The following is a 21,914-nucleotide window of genomic DNA, read 5'->3' on the forward strand; positions in this document are numbered from 1 at the left end:
AGTCCATGGATTGGGGATTGGGGACCCCTATCATACTAGGCTTCCTGACTCTGATGTTCTCCAAACAGGCTGGGATAGTAGTTTGCAGAATTCCCAGCCTGTGGGAATCGTGAAAATATTGTGGAAGACGGCCTGAATTGTATGGTCTCAGCACATCTGTTACACTTCATCTTAGGGAGGACTTCATCTTACCTAAAATTGGAACATGGTCTATGCAGTATAATGCAGTGAGTCATGTGCGGATTTGCACATTGGGGAAAACTTCATAAACGCATGGCACAACATAGGAGAACAAACCCATCAGGGCCAGATTCAGCAGTCCATCTGCGTTTAAAAGACAAAGGTTGCTCTTTTGAAGACAGCAAAGTTCACATTTGGGACAGAGAGGACCGCCGGTTTGAAAGAGGGGTCAAAGAGACCATTTAGGTCAAAATTGAACTTCCCTCTCTCAATGCGGGGGGGGAGGGATACGACATCCTCTGTCTCCAGTCTACAATACAGTCCTTTCAACAGTTCCAAGAAGGCTTCCACACCCATTTGCATGACTCAGGTGACCCTGAGAACACAAATAAACCTCCAAGTGGCCTCAATGACTCTCTAAAAGAATGCAAATGACCAGCTGTCTGCAAGGAGTATAAATCTTTCCATTCCCCACCATCCAGTCAGAGCTGAAGAAGCTTCTGGGATGAGAAGCGAAAGGTCTTCAAAGAAAAAAACAAGAAAGTCCAGTTGCCTGGTGAAAAAAGCATCTTTGGGATAACTATGACCTGGATGACTGAGTATCTCCATGGGCAGAAGAGGGAAGCAAATTCAGTCTCAAAAAATAGAAGCAACCATCCCAGAATACTTACGTGGCATCTTCACTAGCTGAGTTTCCCTGAAATTTGACGTACCAGTCAAAATCTGTGGCATTTTATTGGACTCCATTACCTTTGTACAGAAAAGCACTGTTCAAAACAGCATTTTGTTAAAGATGTAATAAGGCTAAGACTTCGTTAAACGCATGATTTTACAGTATCCTATACTTAACCAGGCTTTGGATGAAAGTAGGGCATTATATAATTATGATTGCGCAACAAAAAATAAAAGTCTCAGATGGCATTATTCTTTTAAAGTACATAACTATTACATGGAATTTGACAACTGGACAACGTAAATGGATTCTCCATACCCTTATTATGGCCAAAAGATTGATATTGCAGCGTTGGAAAAATAAATGGATGGCCCCTTTCATTCGTTGGATTGAGACCTGATTGCACGTGGCATCTAGGAGCGGATGGCTTATAGGCTGGACAAGTATAATGAAATATGGGACTCAGTTATGCAAATTACACTAGGTTTTTGTTGTTGTGGTTGTTGTTAGTTGCAAAGTCTGTCCGACCCATCGCGACCCCATGGACAACGTTCCTCCAGGCCTTCCTGTCCTCTACCATCTTCTGGAGTCCATTTAAGCTCACGCCTGTTGCTTCAGTGACTCCATCCAGCCACCTCCTTCTCTGTCGTCCCCTTCTTCTCTTGCCCTCAATCTTTCCCAGCATTAGGCCCTTTTCCAGTGAGTCCTTCCTTCTCATTAGGTGGCCAAAGTATTTGAGTTTCAACTTCAGGATCTGGCCTTCTAAAGAGCAGTCGGGGTTGATCTCCCCTAGGACTGACCGGTTTGAACGCCTTGCAGAGTTCAAAGGCCTCAATTCTTTGGTGCTCAGCCTTTCTTATGGTCCAGCTTTCACAGCCATACATTGCAACTGGGAAAACCATGGCCTGGACTATACGCACTTTTGTTGGCAGGGTGATGTCTCTGCTTTTTAATATGCTGTCTAGATTTGCCATAGCTTTCCTCCCCAGGAGCAAGCGTCTTTTAATTTCTTGGCTGCAGTCCCCATCTGCGGTGATCTTGGAGCCCAGGAAGATAAAATCTGTCACTACCTCCATTTCTTCCCCATCTATTTGCCAGGAATTGAGAGGGCCAGATGCCATGATTTTGGTTTTCTTAATGTTGAGTTTCAAGCCAACTTTTGCACTCTCCTTCTTCACCCGCTTCAAGAGGCTCTTTAGTTCCTCTTCGCTTTCTGCCATTAGAGTGGTATCATCTGCATATCTTAGGTTGTTGATATTTCTCCCGGCAATCTTAATTCCAACTTTTGATTGATTTGTCCTTATAGCCCCGTTATTTCTTATTTACATTTTTCTTCCTTCATGTTCTACTTCTTACTAAGAATAATTCATATTATTATTATACATTATTATACACATATTTCCACTTTTGACCTTTCCATATTTATTCTCCTCTATTATTTCTAGCCCAGTGAGCTTTTTCAATAGCCCAGAAATCCGGGTTTCTTGTTTTATTTCTCGCTCTCAGATCTGGGGAACTCCAAAGAGGCCAGGCTGAAACTGGGACACGTCGTTGCCTTCAATTCCCCTGGCAAATGTGTTTTGACGGACTCCTTTGAGGTTTCCCTGGGCTGTCAAAACGTTGTTGTTGTTGTTGATCGTTCTTTGAAAACTACACATATTTATATGTCTCTGGTCCCTCGTGTGCAAGGGTCTGGAGGGAAAGTCCGGGAACAAAGGACTTCCAACACTGTCATTTTTTCCCCCCTTCTCTGCTGTCACTCAGATGCAGCTCCTGCTTATTTCTGAGCGGATGAGGGTTTTACTTCTAAGATCAAGGCAGAAGTGGCTTATTTATTTATCATTAGCATTTTGTTTGGCAGCTCAATATTTTCTAGCCTCATTACAGATCATATTATAAATGCATATATTCTGTGATTTGGGAGATGACATTATTATTATTCATAAAGCAAATGCAGTCTCTCCTGGCCCCCCCGTAGAAGGGTGGTAGCTTGCCATCCTATTTTTTTTTTTTTCCATCTCCGAATTTCAATCTAATCCTTTGTCAAATAAAAGATACGGACCAAATTTTCACCATGCCGTTTTCCATGGATGCTTGAAACTAGCCAAATATTTCAGTAACTGCTTACTAAATAGCAGATGGGAGGGCTTAGGTCTCATGTGTGGCTTGTTAGTAAAAAAAAAAAAAAAAGTTCTCCTCTACACACCCCACCCCACCTCCCCACACACTGTAATTTCCTCCAAATTGGAGAGAAACATAAGAAACACCAAAAGTCATGTTTCCAACTTGTTCTTGGTCTCTCAGTGTCCTGCTTCCCTTCATTTCATGCTTCCTCTGTAGCTGAAGGTCAACGGGACCTTCCTTTTTTTCCTCCAGGTCCACTGATGGCATAGCGTGGCTGTGTGGTTGTGCTTCTCCAGGCGAAAAGATTTATGCCAGTGTTCCCTTCTAGTCCATGTAAAAGAAATAATGTTGATTCATGTATGTTTCCTTCCTTCCTTCCTTCCTCCCTCCCTCCCTCCAGCTTCCTTCCTTCCTCCCCCTCCCTCTTAACCTCCTCCCTCCCTTCTTTCCTTCCATCCCTCCCCATTCACTCCTTCCTAACAACTTCCTTCCTCTCTCCCACCCTCTCTCCCTTCCTTCCTCCCTCTCCCACCCTCCCTCCTTCCTTCCCTCCTAACAACTTCCTTCCTTCCTTCCTTCCTTCCTCCCTCCCTTTCTTCCTTCCATCCCTCCCCATTCACTCCTTCCTAACAACTTCCTTCCTCCCTCCCACCCTCTCTCCCTTCCTTCCTCCCTCTCCCACCCTCCCTTCCTCCCTCCTTCCTTCCCTCCTAACAACTTCCTTCCTCCCTCCCTTTCTTCTTTCCATCCCTCCCCATTCACTCCTTCCTAACAACTTCCTTCCTCCCTCCCACCCTCTCTTCCTTCCTTCCTTCCTCCCTCTCCCACCCTCCCTTCCTCCCTCCTTCCTTCCCTCCTAACAACTTCCTTCCTTCCTTCCTTCCTTCCTTCCTTCCTTCCTTCCTTCCTTCCTTCCTTCCTCCCTTTCTTCTTTCCATCCCTCCCCATTCACTCCTTCCTAACAACTTCCTCCCTCCCACCCACCCTCTCTCCCTTCCTTCCTCCCTCTCCCTTCCTCCCTCCCTCCCTCCCTCCCTCCCTCCCTCCCTTCCTTCCTTCCTTCCTCCCTTCCTTCCTCCCTTCCCTCCTCCCTCCTTCCTTCCCTCCTCCTAACAACTTCCTTCCTTCCTTCCTTCCTTCCCCACCAAAGGGGAAAGTATCAAGTATTAGAAGGATTCAGTAGAGCAGGGCTCTTACAAAAATATTAACAGAAAGCAGGCGACTTCTACAGTGTCTAGCCCCAGAAAGGAAAGGGTTCACGTTCTGACAAGGGTCAAAGAAAGAAAGCACCACAGCCACAGCAGGTGAAGGAACTGAGCACCCTGGCTTCATTTTCGGCCATTTATGCCCAGGAATCTGAGGCCTGCAGGGTAGAAAAGTTCTGAGTTTAGATGGATCAATGTTTTGGTGGTCTTTGGTTGGTTCCTTCACCTACCAGAGTCTGTTTATCCTGGCTGAGAATAATGTGACAGCTAACATCAAAGAGCTGCGGTGGCGCAGTGGTTAGAATGCAGGATTGCGGGCTAACTCTGCCATCTGCCAGGAGTTCAATTCTCACCGGCTCCAGGTTGACTCAGCCTTCCGTCCTTCCGAGGCCGGTAAAATGAGGACCCAGATCGTTGGGGGCAACAGGGTGAATCTGTATACCGCTTAGAGAGGGGCTGCAGGGCTCTGTGAAGCGGTATATAAATCTAAGTGCTATTGCTAATGCTAGTGCTAACATTGTCGGAGTTCAGCTAGTAGAGAAAATAGACCAGTGGTAACACTAGTAATTTACCATAGCAGAAATTGGTAGGAAAATCCATGTTGGAGAACCTAGTGATTAATTCTGCCTTCGCCTACATCAGTGTGGATGTTGTCTTTTGTGTCGAGACCTTTTCACGGTTTTCCAAGTAGTTACCAGATGCAGAGTTACACTGTGCCCAAACGCTTATAAATTTTCTGAACTTTTCTAGGGTTCAAGTGTTGTGGGAGCTTTCATTTTTGAAGGGAAGAGAATATATGCGGCTTGACAATTTCACTTTCTTTCCTACTCACTTTGCAAAAGTTTCATGGAATAATTTCACAGTTGGAATTATGCAACTTTTATTTGTCAAAGTGGGTGGTTCTGTGAGTCAGTTTTGACTTCCTTGGAAAGATTTCAGAAGTGGTTTTCCATTACCTGCTTCCCTAGGGCTGAAAGGAATGACTGGCCCATGGTCTCCCAGCTGGCTTCAGCCCTAAAATGGGGCTAAAACTCAAATCTCCCAGTTTCTAGCCTGATGTCTTAGCTGCTGTACCAAACTGGTTTTCATTAGTGGAACAACATACTCAAAATAAAGACTCTTAGTTTGGAGGAAAAACAATTAACACCCAGTTTTAAAATGTGCATACAGCATATCGGTTTGTGGACTTTTAATCCAACATACCATTACTTGGATTAAAAAAAAACAAAAGCAGTAAAATTTGGATTCTCAAGTTTTCTACTCAGCAGACTTCAAATTTTGGAGATCACATTTTGCTTTCGACTTCTTTCCCCCTAAACAACAACAAAAGCAAATTATGTAAATTTGGATTTAGCAGACCCTCAAGTGGTCTGTTGGGGTTTTACTGTAGCTTCTTATCATGGATCAAGCCCAAAATTGTTAGCATATGTTCATGGCAAACCATAAGGGGCAGATGAAAAAATAAAAATGATATTAAATCACATGGGCAGGTTAAAAAGATTGAAACTTAATGCTCAGAAATTGACCATTTTCACTGGATTTGTTACTTTACATAGTTATGGAAGAAGTTTGATTTCTGGGTTCATACGCTAAGCACAGAAAATCTGAGCAAGTTTAAAATGAACCACGTATATGGGGTGCCTTGAGAAAGTTGACCCAGTTAAGCCCATAATTAAAAACCCAGCCATAGAATGATTAAAAGGTTTTAGTTTTACAAGGAAGTACAGCAGTTAAATTGGATTCACCCCCCAAATGGAGTTGGCTACTTCGTGGTTCAAGGCATTGTAGAATCTTAACCATCATGTTAGCATCTTGGGTGAACTCGGTTATTATGTGAACCATCACGTGGTTTATATGGTTGGATACACCATGTTCCGTGAATATAGCAGTTGGGTTTTCATTTTAGCATATTGTGTGAATCTATCATCGGTTTGTTCATCCATTTATCCTTGAACTTCCCTCAGATTCTCCCCTAGCTTTCTCCTTGGCAGAACCTCTGAAATTCTCAACAACTCATGCTTGGAGTGAAATGTAGATGGTAACTCTATAAATAACCCTCCATTTCTGGAGTGGAGAACTGCCTGGATGGTGCCTTTGTTGTGTTACTGGTGATACCAGAGAACTTGGAACAGCACCAGTTGTGGTCTAGGATGACCTCCAGATCTTCCCACTTTCCATAATCTGTTCTGTCTTTGATTAAAAACTAATCATTTCAGTTCCATCCAAGCAAAATTGCTTCCCCAACCTTTGGCCCAGATATTGGCTGATTATTGCCACAGATAGACATTAGATTTAAAGAGTTATGCAGACTAAATTAGGAGTATGTCCCACTTATTTTTCAGTGACTATGCAAACAATCAGGCTGTTCATGGCGGCTGATACTGAATGGCTGTGAACCACAAGCAGACGGGCGAGAATATTCCTATTAAATATTATCTAGCTGAATTGTGGGGAGTATGAGGCCTCATCAGTTAAAGCAGGGGTGTCAAACTCAATTTCATTGAGGGTCACATCAGCATTGCGGTTGTCCTCGGGGGGGCGGGTAGGTGTGGCCAGGGTGGACGCGGCCCACTGGGTGGGCATGGCCAGCTCTACATCGTTCGCGTCAAGGATGCCTGTGGGGATCTGGGTAGAAGTGGGACAGATTTGAAGTCTCTGGCAGAAGGGGGTGGGACCGGGGCAAGCGCCAAGGCATGGTCCACTGGAAGAGCCTGCCGAAACCCCTCCCCTGGAGCCCATCAACCCAGATATGTGAAGTAGGTGAGGGCCATTTGCTGGCCACTTCCAGGAGATGGTCATTTCTTCATTCCTCACAAAGGGTGACACCTCCCCAGCATGCACCCAGGTGGCGGAGCCTACGCGGCAGGGGCTGGTTGCTCGCTGGTTCCAGACGGCCTTGTGGAGCTAAGACTGAATGTGTTCAGCATAGATGGCCACCACAAAATTGTACATTGGCTCCCGGCCAGCCTAGGCCAAGGCAATGGGGGCCATTCCCTCACTGTTTCCAGGATGGCTTCGCGGGCCACATAAAACCGCTTCGCGGGCCACATATAACCACTTCGCGGGCCACATCCGGCCCCCGGGCCTTGTGTTTGACATGTGTGAGTTGAAGACCCTGAGCTTGTCAGCTGGAAAGCTGACGTTCTGGATTCGAGGTCTGAGCTCTGCGCAACGGTGAGCTCCCGTTACTTGCCCCAGCTCCTGCCCACCTAGCAGTTCGCAAGCATGCCAATGCGAGTAGATTAATAGGTACCACTTCGGTGGGAAGGCAACAGCATTCCATGCGCTTTGGCATATAGCCATGTGGGCCACACGACCACGGAAATTATCTTCGGACAACGCTGGCTGGCTTGACCAAGAAACAAAGAGGAGCACCACTCCCTAGAATTGGACACAACTGGAAAGGGAAAACTTTTACCTTTAGCTGAATTGTGGGAACTCAGAATGAACTTTGAGAAGAGAAAACCGAGAGGAGATAGATCATTTTTAAATACCGTAAATGCCGGCGTATAAAGCGACTTCCGCAAGCGCTGAAATCGGCACCAAAGACAGGGGTCGTCTTATACGCCGAGTCGTCTTATACACCGGAAATACTGGTAGTTTCCGGCGTATAAGACGACGTTCTAGGAATGCGGCCCAACGATAAAGACGGGGGTCGTCTTATACGCCGGGTCGCCTTGTACGCCGGCATACACGGTACGTGAAATGTTCCCTTGGACAAAGTCCTGATCCGGTCTTGTATCATCTCTGAGTGCAGAAGGTGAAACGATGGTCCAATTATAGGAAGAAATATTGGGGTTGAATGGTAGGGAAATGATTGTTAGCAGTAAGAATCATTTAAATCTGGAAACCACAGTCAGTGGAGCTGGTGGACTCTCTTTCACTGGTGGTCCCACGGGTTCCTTCCAGCTGTAGGTTTTCTGAACGTTGAGCCTTTCTTGCAATTCCAGTGGTTTTCAAATGGATGCCACACAGCAGAAACGGTTAGTCCCTCCTGTGTTGGTTGTCTGCTGACTGAAAAGCATTTGGATTGGAAAAATTCCTGCCAAACCTCAGGGCTTTGTGCGTGAAAAGGTTCTTTCTAAAGACAGGAAAATAGAAAAGAAAAAAAGATTAGAAAGAAAAAAAAATACGTAGCAGCTATAAGTACAATTATATTTTAACCTCTTTCTCTAAATTTACCTCATGATTCTTTCCTCTGTAATCTATCCTATCTAATCATCAGAAACATAAATCACAAGTTCATTTTTTTTTCATTTTTACACAAAAAAGTCCATAAGGGGTTTCCAGTCACCGATAAAGGCAAATATCGTTTTTTCTCTAATCAAAGAAGTTTATTTATCTGTGTCAACAAGATTTACAAATTTCACCCTCCATCTTGGAGGCCAGTGTTGAGTCTTTCCATCTGTGTGCATATAATAATCTCCCTGTAGTAATTATATATTGAAATAAACTTCCATGATTTTTTTTCTGGCTCTCTGTACAGGTAGCCCTTGACTTACAACCATTTGTTTAGTGGCGGTTCAAAGCGACTTATGACCGTTTTTCACACTTACGACCATTGCCTCATCCCCATGGTCACGTGATCAGAATTCAGATGCTTGGCCACTAGTCATTATTTATGACAGTTTATGACAGGTCTGGGAGGATGTGATTGTTTGTGACTCTCTAACAAGCAGAGTCAATGGGGAAGCCAGATTGACTTAACAACCATGTTATTAATGACTGTGGCAAGAAAGGTCGTATAATGGGACAAAAGTCACTTGTCTCACTTAGCAACAGAAACATTGGGCTCAATTGTAGACAAGGACCACTTGTAGTCATCAATCCTAATAAGAAAAGTCCTGGCTTCAGCTGAATGTTAGTCTTTAAAATTCACAGTATCAATGTATGTATTTGAGTCCATTTTTTTAGCTTTTGTATATAAAAATGGTTTTAAAATATTTTCAAGCAAACTGAGAATTTTCACAGACAAACCATGGAAAGGTTTTCCATGATGCCTTCCATGGAGATTTAATCCATTTCCCTATAAGTACTTAACACAGAAAATATAGCTTATCAAACGTAGCTTAAGTTCATTTTCAACTTACAAAACCAAATGGAACCAGAATTCTGGTTGTAAGCTGGGGTGGTCGTTAAGCGAACCACCATGTGACAGAACTCAGTTTTACAACAATTTTTATGATGGTCATAAAGCAAGCAGTTGCCGTTGTTGAGCTAATCAGGTGGGTTGTGAAGTGAATCCAGCTTTTCCAATGGGCGCTTTGGGCTCCCCAAAAATGGCAAAAAATCCCTAACAAGCAGGACGCCGCCAACAGTGGTCAACCCTAGCCAGTTGCCCAGCGCCTGAATTATGATCACAGCGCTAGCGTGACAGTTTGCTTTCTTTTTCCACGAAGACTTCAGAACTGAAGAAGCTTCTTGGATGAGAAGCGAAGCATCTTCAAGGAAAAACAAAGAACGTCCAGTTCTTTTTGAAAAACCCCCTTGAGACCATCATGACCTGGATGGCTGAGAATCTCCATAGACATTTGCCCAGCAGTCTTCTGCTCCTTCAGTAGCTGCTTCAAAGACCAAACAACCGGTGCTCCCCAGGTCCCTAAGTCCACCCACGGTCAAATTAGATCTGTAATTACTTTTTTAGCCTTTCCATTTTCACTTTTTTTTTTTTTTTTTTTTGGACAGCTGATAAAATAAGAGTCTTGTCTTTCTGACTTCCAGTTAGAAGGGGAGGGGCCTTGTTACCCCAGAGTGGGGGCAGCCGACCACCCAGTTGCTGCATTGAAGAGCTGCGCGGTGCTTCTTTCTCAACGTACTTTGTATTGTTTGCACATGAAAACTTCAGATTCAGCTTACGCTACTTCCGTAGCCACTTAAGCTTCAGTGAAGTAAAGGCTCTTGGCAAAATGGCCAGGAGTCTTTCTTTGCTCGATGACCGAGTGGGACGGTTGACATCTGAACCGGTACTTCCCCATCCTTCCTCTTAGGTGCTGCTGATCATAAGTGGGAATCTAAGCTTCCTCAACTGGCTAACCATCGTGCCTAGCATAGCATGTTTTGATGATGCCTCCTTGGGGATCTGGTTTGGTTCCGGCAAAGGATCTCTGAAGGCCTACGTCTTGAAGATACAAGCTGAACAGGCAGCAGGGAAAGTCAGCCCTTTGCAATACGGTATGTGTGCATGTATATATATATATGTTTTCTGAGGTTTTCGCGGGTGTTTATATATAGGTCTTTGGTTATTCGGGTTTTCTCCCGCGTAAAATTGAAAGTGTCTTGGCGACGTTTCGACGAAGTCCCATTCGTCATCTTCAGGCTGGTGTTTTCAGCTTCGTGCTTCGTCGAAACGTCGCCAAGACACTTCCAATTTTACGCGGGAGAAAACCCGAACAACCAAAGACCTACATATATATATATATATATTATATATATATATATATATATATATATATATATATATGTAGGTCTTTATTTGTTCGGGTTTTCTCCCGCGTAAAATTGGAAGTGTCTTGGCGACGTTTCGACGAAGTCCCATTCGTCATCTTCAGGCTGGTGTTTTCAGCTTCGTGCTTTGAGCAGCAATGTGTGGTCTTAGCTGTTTTTTCCTTTTAACTGCCAGTGGGGGTATGAACTGATTGGGTGGTTCCACACATTGCTGCTCAAAGCACGAAGCTGAAAACAGCAGCCTGAAGATGACGAATGGGACTTCGTCGAAACGTCGCCAAGACACTTCCAATTTTACGCGGGAGAAAACCCGAACAACCAAAGACCTACATACAAATACCCGCGAAAACCTCAGAAAACAAATATATATATATATATATATACAAATTTCTTTTTCTTTGTCAGAAAAAGAAATTTGGATTTGTAATGTTTCGCAGTTGCGACTTGAGCCTGCTTAACGCCCCTAGTTGGGGGCTGCAAGGCAAAAGAGATTGTAAAAAGTAAAATATGGGGTCAAAGCAACACATGAGTTCTTCTCGGCATCTTTTTGTCAGGGAAATTCATACAGATAGTCCCAAGAGCTTCCTCTGCAAGTTAATCCACTCCAAACAGAGGGCAATGTGATGTTTGTGAAGTTCCACCTGTTTTAATATTTGACAGCCTTTAATTGATCAGTTAAGCAGGACTGGATAGGAGACCCTCAGCACTTCCTGTGAGGCTGAACTCAGAAAGAACCTATCCATGATAGCTGTCTCCATGAAGGCACCACCAATCAGTCTCATCTCAGAAGTGACTTTTCTTCTCAATCGATTAACCCTTTAATTTTTATTTTAAAGAGAGAGAGAGAGAGAGGGAGGGAGAGAGAGAGGTGACGTGCTGTAAGTCTCCGACCTGGAACTGACTGAAAATAGATTAAAAAACTTAAGTTCCCTGTAAAGAAGAAGGCTATATTTTTATGTAGAGGGAGAAAGAAGAGACGAGAAACAATCTTTTAGTTTATTTCTAGCCAGGTTTATTTCATTTGCATTGGCTGCACTCATATACACAGCCTCTGCTCAACCTAGTCGTGGAGTTTCTAAAGTAACCAAAGAGATGGAGTCCCCACAGTGCAGTGACACACACAGGAACTAGCCAAGGTTAATATTACTCACATTTAACATGTGTGAATGCAGATTATAAATAACCATTCACGGTGAGTTTCTGAACTGAAATACTCATTGATGTGACTCTTCATTATGCTTGTGAATATTTCAAGTCTGCTTGTTTAATGGAAGAGAGCGTGTTTCAGTAAAGCTGGGAGGGAAATGGGGTGCCTTGAGACCCAATAGCAGGGGCTACAAACAAGCAAGATGGCCAGGATCACATGATCTGAGACCATCCCCCTTTTCCAATGTGTCTCATTCATAAGGGAGCTTCCATGGCTGACGGAGGACCAGCATCTGGGTCTCTCCATGTCTAGGCCAGCATCTTCAGCAGCTAGACCAGACTGCCTCTTGATCTGTCTGGCCACATATTTTGTCTTGCATCTAGACTTGTCACACAGGAATGGCAAAGGGGAGCATGATGTTCATAAGGAAAAAAATAATATTCATAATCCTGAATCCTTATTGGAACCATATATTTATTAAGGTAATCATTAATTGAAAAATACCGAAAAGCTTTGATAGTGGACATTGCAGTACCTGGAGACAGGTGAATAAAGTTAATTAGATGAGGACACTAAGCTTTAGCTTTGGAGCACAATAATAAATATTGCTGTTTATGTGAATTTTGGACTTTTTCTCCACTAACAATCAGCTAGAACACAGACTTTTCTGTAGTTTGCCAGAAATCCCCAGTTGGCGTTGGGAAATAATTTATTGTATTAAATAAAAGTTTGTTTTTCCCAACTGAGTGATGGGTATGTACTACTGGAGTACAAGTCTCATCATCCCCAGCCAGCAACCAAAGGCTGCAAGATATTTTAAGCCATTATATCAATGCTAGAACTGGTTCAAAGATTCGCTGGCTTTGGAAGTTCATGGGTGACTATGGGTCACTTGAGCTACAGCATTGCCACATCGCATCCTCCATCCTTAACATCTGTCCAGTAAAGAACCAGCCTAAGAAAATGGCACCTTGTCTTTTTCGCAGGGAGCTACATCCGCAAAGCTGTGAATGTATCCGTAGGGGCACTGATCATCTTCCTCAGCATTCCAGTGGTTCTCAATCTGATTAGTTCCCGGCAGATCATGAATACTTCCTACAACCCCCTCAGGATCGTCAACACATACGGAGCATTTGGAAGGTAAGAGCCTCAATATCTGAAGAGCATCTGACATGACTTCTTGTTGTCTCTTTCAGCCCTGCCACTTTACTTTGTAAGAGGAAAAAGCAGCACCAGAAATCCATTTAAAAACACTCAAGAATCTTTCCAGGGCAGGAGAACGTGTCTGGTCACAAGAGCATTCCAGGAAGTGCAATAGACCCTTGTTTGGTCACAAGAGCATTCCAGGAAGTACAGTGGAAGAAGACTGTGTAGCCACAAGAGCATTCCAGAAGTGCAATGTTGTTGTTGTTAGTTGCGAAGTCATGTCCGACCCTTCGTGACCCATGGACAACGTTCCTCCAGGCCTTCCTGTCCTCTGCCATCTTCTGGAGTCCATTTAAGCTCATGCCTCCTGCTTCAGTGACTCCATGCAGCCACCTCCTTCTCTGTCGTCCCCTTCTTCTCTTGCCCTCAACCTTTCCCAGCATTAGGCTCTTCTCCAGGGAGTCCTTCCTTCTCATTAGGTGGCCAAAGTACTTGAGTTTCAACTTCAGGATCTGGCCTTCTAAAGAGCAGTCAGGGTTGATCTCCTCCAGGACTGACCAGTTTGATCGCCTTGCAATCCAGGGGACTCGCAGGAGTCTTCTCCAGCACCATAGTACTGCCTTGTCGTGGCGAAGGGGCTTATGTAACTCAATGAAGCTATGAGTTACGCCATGCAGGGCCACCCAAGACGGACAGGTCATAGCAGAGAGTTCTGACAAAACGTGATCCACTGGAAAAGGAAATGGCAACACACTCCAGTATCTTTGCCGTGAAAACCCCATGGATAGAAGTGAGGTAGAAGAACCGTTGTCTGGTCACAAGAGCATTCCAGGAAGTGCAGTGGAAGAAGACTTTGTGTAGTCACAAGAGCATTCCAGGAAGTGCAATGTGGAACAACTCCCTTTCTGTGTGGAGTTGTTTCTGCAGAGTCATCATCCGTCTTTCAAAAGATGGACGGGTGGTCCTCAGCTTTTGCTTCAAAGCAAAGCAAAGGAGAGGGTTCAAGGCCTTGTGGCACCAAGTAATGCACACAAGTGAACTTTGGTTGCAAAAAACTCATCAGTGTGCAGCAAGCTAGAGTCCAGGAACGGTAAAGAAATTGAGGCTGCCAGCAGCAGCAGAAAAGACTAAATGTACATTGTCCTGAACTGCTTTTTGTCTCTCCTTGAAGCTGAAAAGAACAAAAGAAAAATACGATATAATAATAATAATAATAATAATAATAATAATAATAATATTGCACTATTTCCTCTGTCAACAATACTGAATAACTCAGGACATGGTTATCAAACATCAAAAACATCTGCTAGACTATCCCACCTCCTTTACATGGATGATCTGAAGCTGTATGGAAAAACATCATCTGAAATAGAATCGCTGCTCAACACTGTCCGTATATATAGCCAAGATATTGTAATGGAGTTTGGCTTGGACAAATGTGCCACACTTACTATCAAACAAGGAAAAATAATGAAAACTGAAGGAATCAAGATGCCCCACGAAAATAACATTAAGAGTCTGGATGAGGAAGAGTACTACAAATACTTGGGTATCCTTCAAGCTGACAACATCAAGCACACTGAAGTCAAGAAAAAGATTAGAGGTGAATACATCAAGAGAGTGAAGAAGATCTTAAAGTCCAAACTCAATGGAGGAAATACCATAAAGGCAATCAACACCTGGGCAATCCCAGTCATTAGGTACACAGCTGGAATAGTGGACTGGACTCAAGCAGAACTAAAAGCAATGGATAGGCAGACCAGAAAAATAATGACAATGAATCATGCCCTTCATCCACGCAGTGACATTGATAGACTTTATCTACCAAGGCAAATAGGTGGGCGTGGAATGCTACAAGTACATCAGATGGTTGAAGAAGAAAAAATGGCTTTGGAAGAATATCTGAAGAACAATGATGAAGATGCACTGAAATTAGTATATCAGGAAGGCTTACTAACTACTGGAGAGACCAAACTGGCCTACAAGAAAGACCAAATGAAGAACAGAATAGAGGCATGGGAAGACAAAGCACTACATGGCCAATACATGAAAAAAATAGCTGGGAAAGCAGATAATAATAAAACCTGGCAATGGCTAAGAGCAGGAAAATTGAAGAAAGAGACCGAGGGACTAATTCTGGCTGCACAAGACCAAGCCTTAAGGACAAATGCATACAAAGTCAAAATTGAGAAGACAGCAACAGACAGTAAGTGCCGCCTCTGCAAAGAAGCTGAAGAAACAGTGGACCACTTGGTAAGCTGTTGCAAGAAGATTGCACAGACTGATTACAAGCAGCGGCATGACAAAGTAGCAACAATGGTGCATTGGAAGATCTGCAAAAAATATCATTTGCTGTAAGCAAAAACTGGTGGGATCATAAAATAGAGAAAGTCATAGAAAATGATAAAATTAAACTGCTCTGGGACTTCAGAATTCAAACAGACAAGCACCTGCAACATAACACCCCAGACTTAACAATTGTCGATAAGAAAGACAAAAAAGTCTGGATAGTGGACGTGGCAGTGCCTGGAGACAGCAGAATAGAAGAGAAAGAACTGGAGAAGATAACAAAATACAAAGACCTACAAATAGAAATAGAAAGACTGTGGCAAAAGCAAGCAAGGGTAGTACCAATAGTAATAGGCTCCTTGGGTGCAATCCAAAACAACTGGAGCACCACTTGAACACCATTGGCATTGACAAATTCGCTATTAGTCAATGGCAAAAGGCGGCCTTATTAGGAACTGCTTCCATCCTGCGACGATACCTGTAATACCATCAAACATCCACATCTGCCTATCCCAGGTCCTGGGTAAGGACTCGATAGGGAGACAAAATGCCAAATCCAGTCTGAACATCTGGCTGACTGTGCGATGATCCATAAACAATAATAATAATAATAATAATAATAATAATAATAATAATAATAATAATAATAATATAAGTTGGAAGGGACCATGGAGAGCACCACTTGAACACCATTGGCATTGACAAATTTGCCATTAGTCAATTGCAAAAGGCGGCCTTACTAGGAACTGCTTCCATCCTGCGACGATACCTGTAATACCATCAAACATACACATCTGCCTATCCCAGGTCCTGGGTAAGGACTCGATAGGTAGACAAAATGCCAAATCCAGTCTGAACATCTGGCTGACTGTGCGATGATCCATAATAAGTTGGAAGGGACCTTGGAGGTCATCAAGTCCAACCCCCTGCTCAGGTAGGAAACCCTATACCATTTTGGACAAATGGCTGTCCAGTCTCTCCTTAAAAACTTCCAGTGTTGGAGCATTCACCGCTTCTGGAGGCAGGTTGTTCCACTGATTAATTGTTCTCACTGTCAGGAAGTTTCTCCTTAGTTCTGAATTGTTGTTTTAACACATGCCACCATCGTCCATGCCCAAGTTTCTGCTCCCTCCCCCAGTCCCAGCCATGCAGAAGCTGGTTTCCTGTGCAGTTGTTGACACAGGGAGATGGCCACTGCAGCTTTTCCACACCTCTTGATTGCATAGGTAGCTCTACAGCAACAGAAGCCTGTTTGTGTGCTTGTTTCTGCTCTCTCCCCCATCACGCCAGGCAAGATTTCTGTTCCGACAGAGAATTGCAGTTCATAAGGAAACTGTGATAATGTAAAGTTCGATGCCTTTTGAACGATGAACATACTTTTTATATTATGCTCCAGATTTGCATTCTGCGTCACACGGAGCTTTCCTGGAGAGAGTGAATAAATTAGGGGATCCCTGGGGTGGAGCTTATATCTGACGCCCTTGAAGCAGATTTACACAGCAGAGGAAAAAACCTGGCCATTCCAGGGAGGTGTTCTTCAGGTGAAAGATTTGGCTCCAAGGAAGAACCTTTAATGGATTGTTGAGATCAAGACCAACGTCCAGCTCAAATGACCATCAAGCCTTCCAAATGATTTGTGACTAGGATTGCCCCAAGCCAACATTGCACTAACTGAGCTATCTGGCTGAATAGAAATTGGCTACCCATGTAATGTGCCCAAGCATCTTGAATTATATGGCTTTTAACTTGCAAGTTCTGTTTTGCTACATGCTATCAAGTGGCTAATGAGCCTGACCATTCTTACATATTTATGGTGGCTGTCACCAACGTGCCTCTTGTGGCATTTTTAAGTACCTCTGCCTCACGTTCACTATCAAATTTTAATAGAAGACCCCAAGTTCTGGTGTTATGATGGGGGGAAGAGGCTGCACTCCTTCACATCCTTCATCGAAGTTTGTAGTTTTCCTCTGACACCCTTTCCATCTTTTTCCCTCTATACACACACACACGCAAAAAGGCTTTTTGGCTCTCTGTAAAGGAAGGGTGCGAAACATTCCTTCGTCATGGACAACCCTTTATTGTCTACAGAGATACAAAGACTGAGCAGGTCAAACTATTTTCAAAGCACTAATAGGCAAGAAGAGAAACAATGGTTGGAAACTAAACAAGGAGAGAAGCAACCTAGAACTAAGGAAAAAATTCCTAACGGTGAGAACAACTAACCAGTGGAACAGCTTGCCTTCAGAAGTTGTTGGTGCTCCCTCACTGGAGGCTTTTAAGAAGAGACTGAACAACCATTTGTCTAAAATGGTACAGGGTCTCCTGCTCAAGCAAGGGGTTGGACTAGAAGACTAGAAGCAACCTAGAACTAAGGAGAAACTTCCTGACAGTCAGAACAATTAACCAGTGGAACGAGTTGCCTCCAGAAGTTTGAATGCTCCAACACTGGAAGTTTTTAAGAAGAGACTGGGCAACCACCTGTCTGAAATGGTTTAGAGTTTCCTGCCTGAGCAAGGGGCTGGACTAGAAGACCTCCAAGGTCCCTTCGAACTCTATTATTCTATTCCTTATTCTATTCTATTCTAGAGTAGAGTAGAGTAGAGTAGAGTAGAATAGAATAGAATAGAATAGAATAGAATAGAATAGAATAGAATAGAATAGAATGGAATCTTGGAATGGAATGGAATTCTGGCTCAGGAATTCTGGGAGTTGAAGTCCACGAGTCATAAAAGAGCCAAGGTTGCCTACCCCTGGCCTATACTATCTTAGATAAGTGACTGTCCAGCCTCCATCTCCGGTGATGGAGCGCCCACAACAGGCAAGCTGTTCCTCACTGTTAGGAAGTTTCTCCTTAATTCCAGGTTGCTTCTCTCTTTGGTCAGTTTCCATCCATTGTTTCTTCTCCTGCCCTCTGGTGCCTTGGAGAATAATTTGACCCTCTCTTTTTTGTGGCAGCCCCTCAGATACTGGAAGACTGCTATCATGTCACCACCTTCTTCTCTCTTGCAGCATAACCAAAGAGAGAACCGAGATTGTAATCCAAGGGACTTCCAGCTCAGACCCCAATGATCCTGCTGCAGTTTGGGAAGAGTATGAATTCAAGTGTAAACCAGGGAATCTGCGGAGGCGGCCCTGCCTGATCAGCCCCTACCATTATCGTCTGGATTGGCTCATGTGGTTTGCTGCCTTCCAGGTGAGTATCCAGCTTAGCGGGGCGATTCTAAAACAGTTGACCCAACAGAGTATCTGGCACTTCAGTTAGACCAGCCTTGTTTCCCAGGATCGTGACAAGAGTTGAGGTTCACCTAGCCAAGCTGCCCCAAAGAGAGTTGAGTTTAAGGTGCCCATCCAAACGCTGCTATCCATCACAGATCCTGAGAACTGCCAGGGTAAAACCTTATGACTGCAGAGAAAGATTGTGAAGAGTTTAGGTCCTTCGGCCACACATGTACTGGCCTGGCTAGCATAGTAGAATTATGAGCACAGTTAGAATTTTTCCTAATTTTTTTGATCATTTCTCATGTTTCTCCAACTACTGTTTGTCTGTCTGTTGTGTTTCTCTAAGTCAGGGGTAGGCAACCTTGGCTCTTTTATGACTCGTGGACTTCAACTCCCAGAATTCCCGAGCCAGCCATGCAGAGGGGAAGGGAGAGGTTTCCAAGCTGAGCCATGCTGGCTCAGGAATTCTGGGAGTTGAAGTCCACGGGTCATAAAAGAGCCAAGGTTGCCTACCCCTGATCTAAGTAGAGAAAGTAACAGTTTCTCTAACTACTAAAAATGCCTTCGCTCTGCTTCATTTCTGATATTCTAGTTTTAGCTTTTGCAAAGTTCCTCCCCGAATATTGAAACGGAGCAAGCTTTTTAAATTTCCAGCACTCTGGGTCAAGGGGCGGGTTTGCAATTATCTTCTGAGGTGACCATAGTTTTAAAAAGAATGTCCATCTGACTGTAACAAGGGAGGGGTTTTTTGCAAGTATTTCCAGGAAAACAAGTCTACAGTAAAAATGTCACTGCTACAAAGCTTTCATAGAAGCCATGACAATATCGCGTTTGCCATAATGTCATGGTGCAAGTAATGTCATAATGCCCTACAGTGGGTGGCTGTGAAAGTCACTGATCCCTGAAACATCTTTTTGAACCTCTAAACAATCCAGGGTCTGGAGCAAGGGCATTCCTAATAACCTTTGGTAGTTCCTCCAGGGAATTAAGGACTACGTTTTCTTCTGTCTGGGATGACTCCACTAAAAGCCACACAGAGTCTTCTTCACTGGAATCTGTGGTTCAAGTGCCTGAAATGGAAAAGGGAAATATATTCATAATATTTAAGCTTAAGGGTCTTTTCATTCTGCTTATTATTATTAATCTAATGGTCATCTTTCCAATGCAGGTGGGACAATTGAAGTGGGTTTATGACACGATAGAACCAATAAATAAATGGGGGGGGGGAATTAAAACATAATTTAAAACGCCAAATGGCTTCTAGGTTCCATTCGGTGGCATGGTGCCAGGTCTGTGGGGGGTAGCCGATGAATTGGTGAGCCCATCCAACTCTTGACTGGTTCCTGAAGAGCAATTAAGAAGTATGGGAGAAGCCATTTCCATCCCTCCTCTGCCTGTCTCACAACAGATTGGTGGGTTTTTTTGGAACTCTTCACTGCTTGATATGCGAGAGTCCCTTCTTCTGGCGGATTCTAGAAAAACTTCCTCTTTTGGGACAAATGCCCAGATTTCCACTGGAAGCAGAGAAAGGAGGCCTAAAGCCTGTCGTGGTTGAATGAGGACTTTTTGAATATTGGCACATCAAAAGTTGTATACACTTGTGGATCCATCTGGATCACCCACTTCCAAAAAGGATTAGGGGGAAAAAATGCCATTGCTTAATTGCTATACCAGAAGTGCTTTTAATTGTAACACGCCATTACTTAGCAAGAAAACATTTCTAATATATGATTAGCCAGATATAATAACCCCTTGCTTTTTTATCCTTTCCAACTTAGCTGAAGGTTGGGAAGAAGTGATGTGAAAGGGACTTAGGAATCTATCAGCAAATGCTCCCAAAAGTGGACAGAACTGCACTTCATGGGAAGAAGGGGGAGAAGTCAGCAAAAGAGAGGCTGTGTTTGAAAATGGAGCTGATCCTGGATGAGAACTGCAAAGAAAAGGCACCTCCATGGGAAGGGCAGTTGGGCAAGAGTACCCAGAGCAGAGCTATTTTGAAGGAATACAGAAAATAGAGTTGGAAGGGACCTTGGAGGTCTTCTAGTCCAACCCCCTGCTCAAATAAGAGACCATATACCAGACATGTCAAACACAAGGCCCGCGAAGTGGTTTCATGTGGCCCGCAAAGCCATCCTGGAAACAGTGAGGGAACGGCCCCCGTTGCCGTGGCCCTGGCCCAGGCCAGCCAGGAGCCAATGTACAATTTTGTGGTGGCCATCTATGCTGAAACACATTCAGTCTTAGCTCCACAAGGCCGTCTGGAAACAGCAAAGGACCAGCCCCTGGTGCGTTGGTCCTTCCCCCTGGGTGCATGCTGGGGAGGTGTCCCCCTTTGTGAGGAATGAAGAAATGGACCATGCCTTGGCGCTTGCCCTGGTCCCACCCCCTTCTGCCAGAGACCCCCAGATCTGTCCCACTCCTGCCCAGGCCCCCACAGGCACCCTTGACGCGAACAATGTAGAGCTGGCCATGCCCACCCAGTAGGTCATACCCACTCCATCCATGCCCACCCAGTAGGCCGCACCCACTCTGGCCACACCCACCCGCCCCCCCAAGGGCAACCGCAATGCTGATGTGGCCCTCAGTGAAATTGAGTTTGACACCCCTGCCATATACCATTTCATAAAAGTGGCTGTCCAGTATCTTCTTAAAGATCTCCAGTGATAAGAGCATCCACAACTTCCAGAAGGAAACCATTGTGATTAATTGTTCTCACTGATGAGTTAGAGGGTTCGAAATAATCTGAGCAGTTGGACTCTGAAGGACTTCCTTACTTCTTCTTTCTTTCTATAAACCACTCTTTACTTCCCTCCAGAACCCTGGAGGGGGGGGGAGCATTGGAAAAAGGGTCCTCCAAACTTTCTTGTCGGGCTTGGGCCCTCAGTCTCAACTCAGGCCACTAACGTGGGAAAGGAACCAGGATTCCACCCTGATATTAGCAACAGTTAACCAGTGGACAATTAACCAGTGGAAGGACTTGCCTTCAAAAGTTGTGGCTGCTCCATCACTGGAGGTTTTTAAGAAGAGACTGGACAGCCACTTGTCTGAAATGGTATAGGGTCTCCTGCCTGAGCAGGGGGCTGGACTAGAAGACCTCCACGGTCCCTTCCAACTCTGTTATTTTATGTTCTGTGTTGTCAGATGAGGTGCTGTTCTTTGATGTTCCCTGTCAGGAGTTGAAGGGTTTTTGGGAGTCTCTTCGGATGAGAACCGTGTTGATATCCTCTCAGTGTCCTTGTGTTCTGTTTTCTTCCAGCACTGTCTGGGAGTTTCCATTCCAGTAGTTGCTCACAAGGATTCCCCCCCCCCCAGCAGTGGCACTTCAACAAGGAATAGTACTGACCTCAGAGTGTTTATTTGAGAGAACGCGGGGAAAGTTGAATTACTCATTATGATGGATGTTTTAAGTAGCAAGAACTGGCCATAAAAGACCTTTCAAAATCCTCACCAAACTTGTGGGCAGAGAAATTGGATAGAAAAAAATGTC

General features: G+C 44.2%; 1 protein-coding gene across 7 annotated transcripts in view; it reads left to right on the forward strand.

Annotated features, from left to right (window-relative positions):
• LMF1 (lipase maturation factor 1) overlaps positions 1-21,914 on the forward strand; it is a 170,264-nt gene that overhangs the window by 120,427 nt on the left and 27,923 nt on the right. For all 7 annotated transcript variants that reach the window (XR_005557480.1, XM_039349758.1, XM_039349759.1 and 4 more), the window contains 3 exons: positions 10,170-10,353; positions 12,760-12,913; positions 18,218-18,401. Coding sequence is in view for 6 of the 7 variants with exons in the window: in XM_039349758.1 (XP_039205692.1) it covers positions 10,170-10,353; positions 12,760-12,913; positions 18,218-18,401 (522 nt within the window). In the remaining variant the exon portion in view is untranslated. The remainder of the gene's footprint in view (positions 1-10,169; positions 10,354-12,759; positions 12,914-18,217; positions 18,402-21,914) is intronic.

The sequence above is a fragment of the Crotalus tigris genome, unplaced genomic scaffold (genome assembly GCF_016545835.1).
Source record: "Crotalus tigris isolate CLP2741 ecotype Arizona unplaced genomic scaffold, ASM1654583v1 scf7180000018301.7375997, whole genome shotgun sequence".
NCBI lineage: Eukaryota > Metazoa > Chordata > Lepidosauria > Squamata > Viperidae > Crotalus > Crotalus tigris.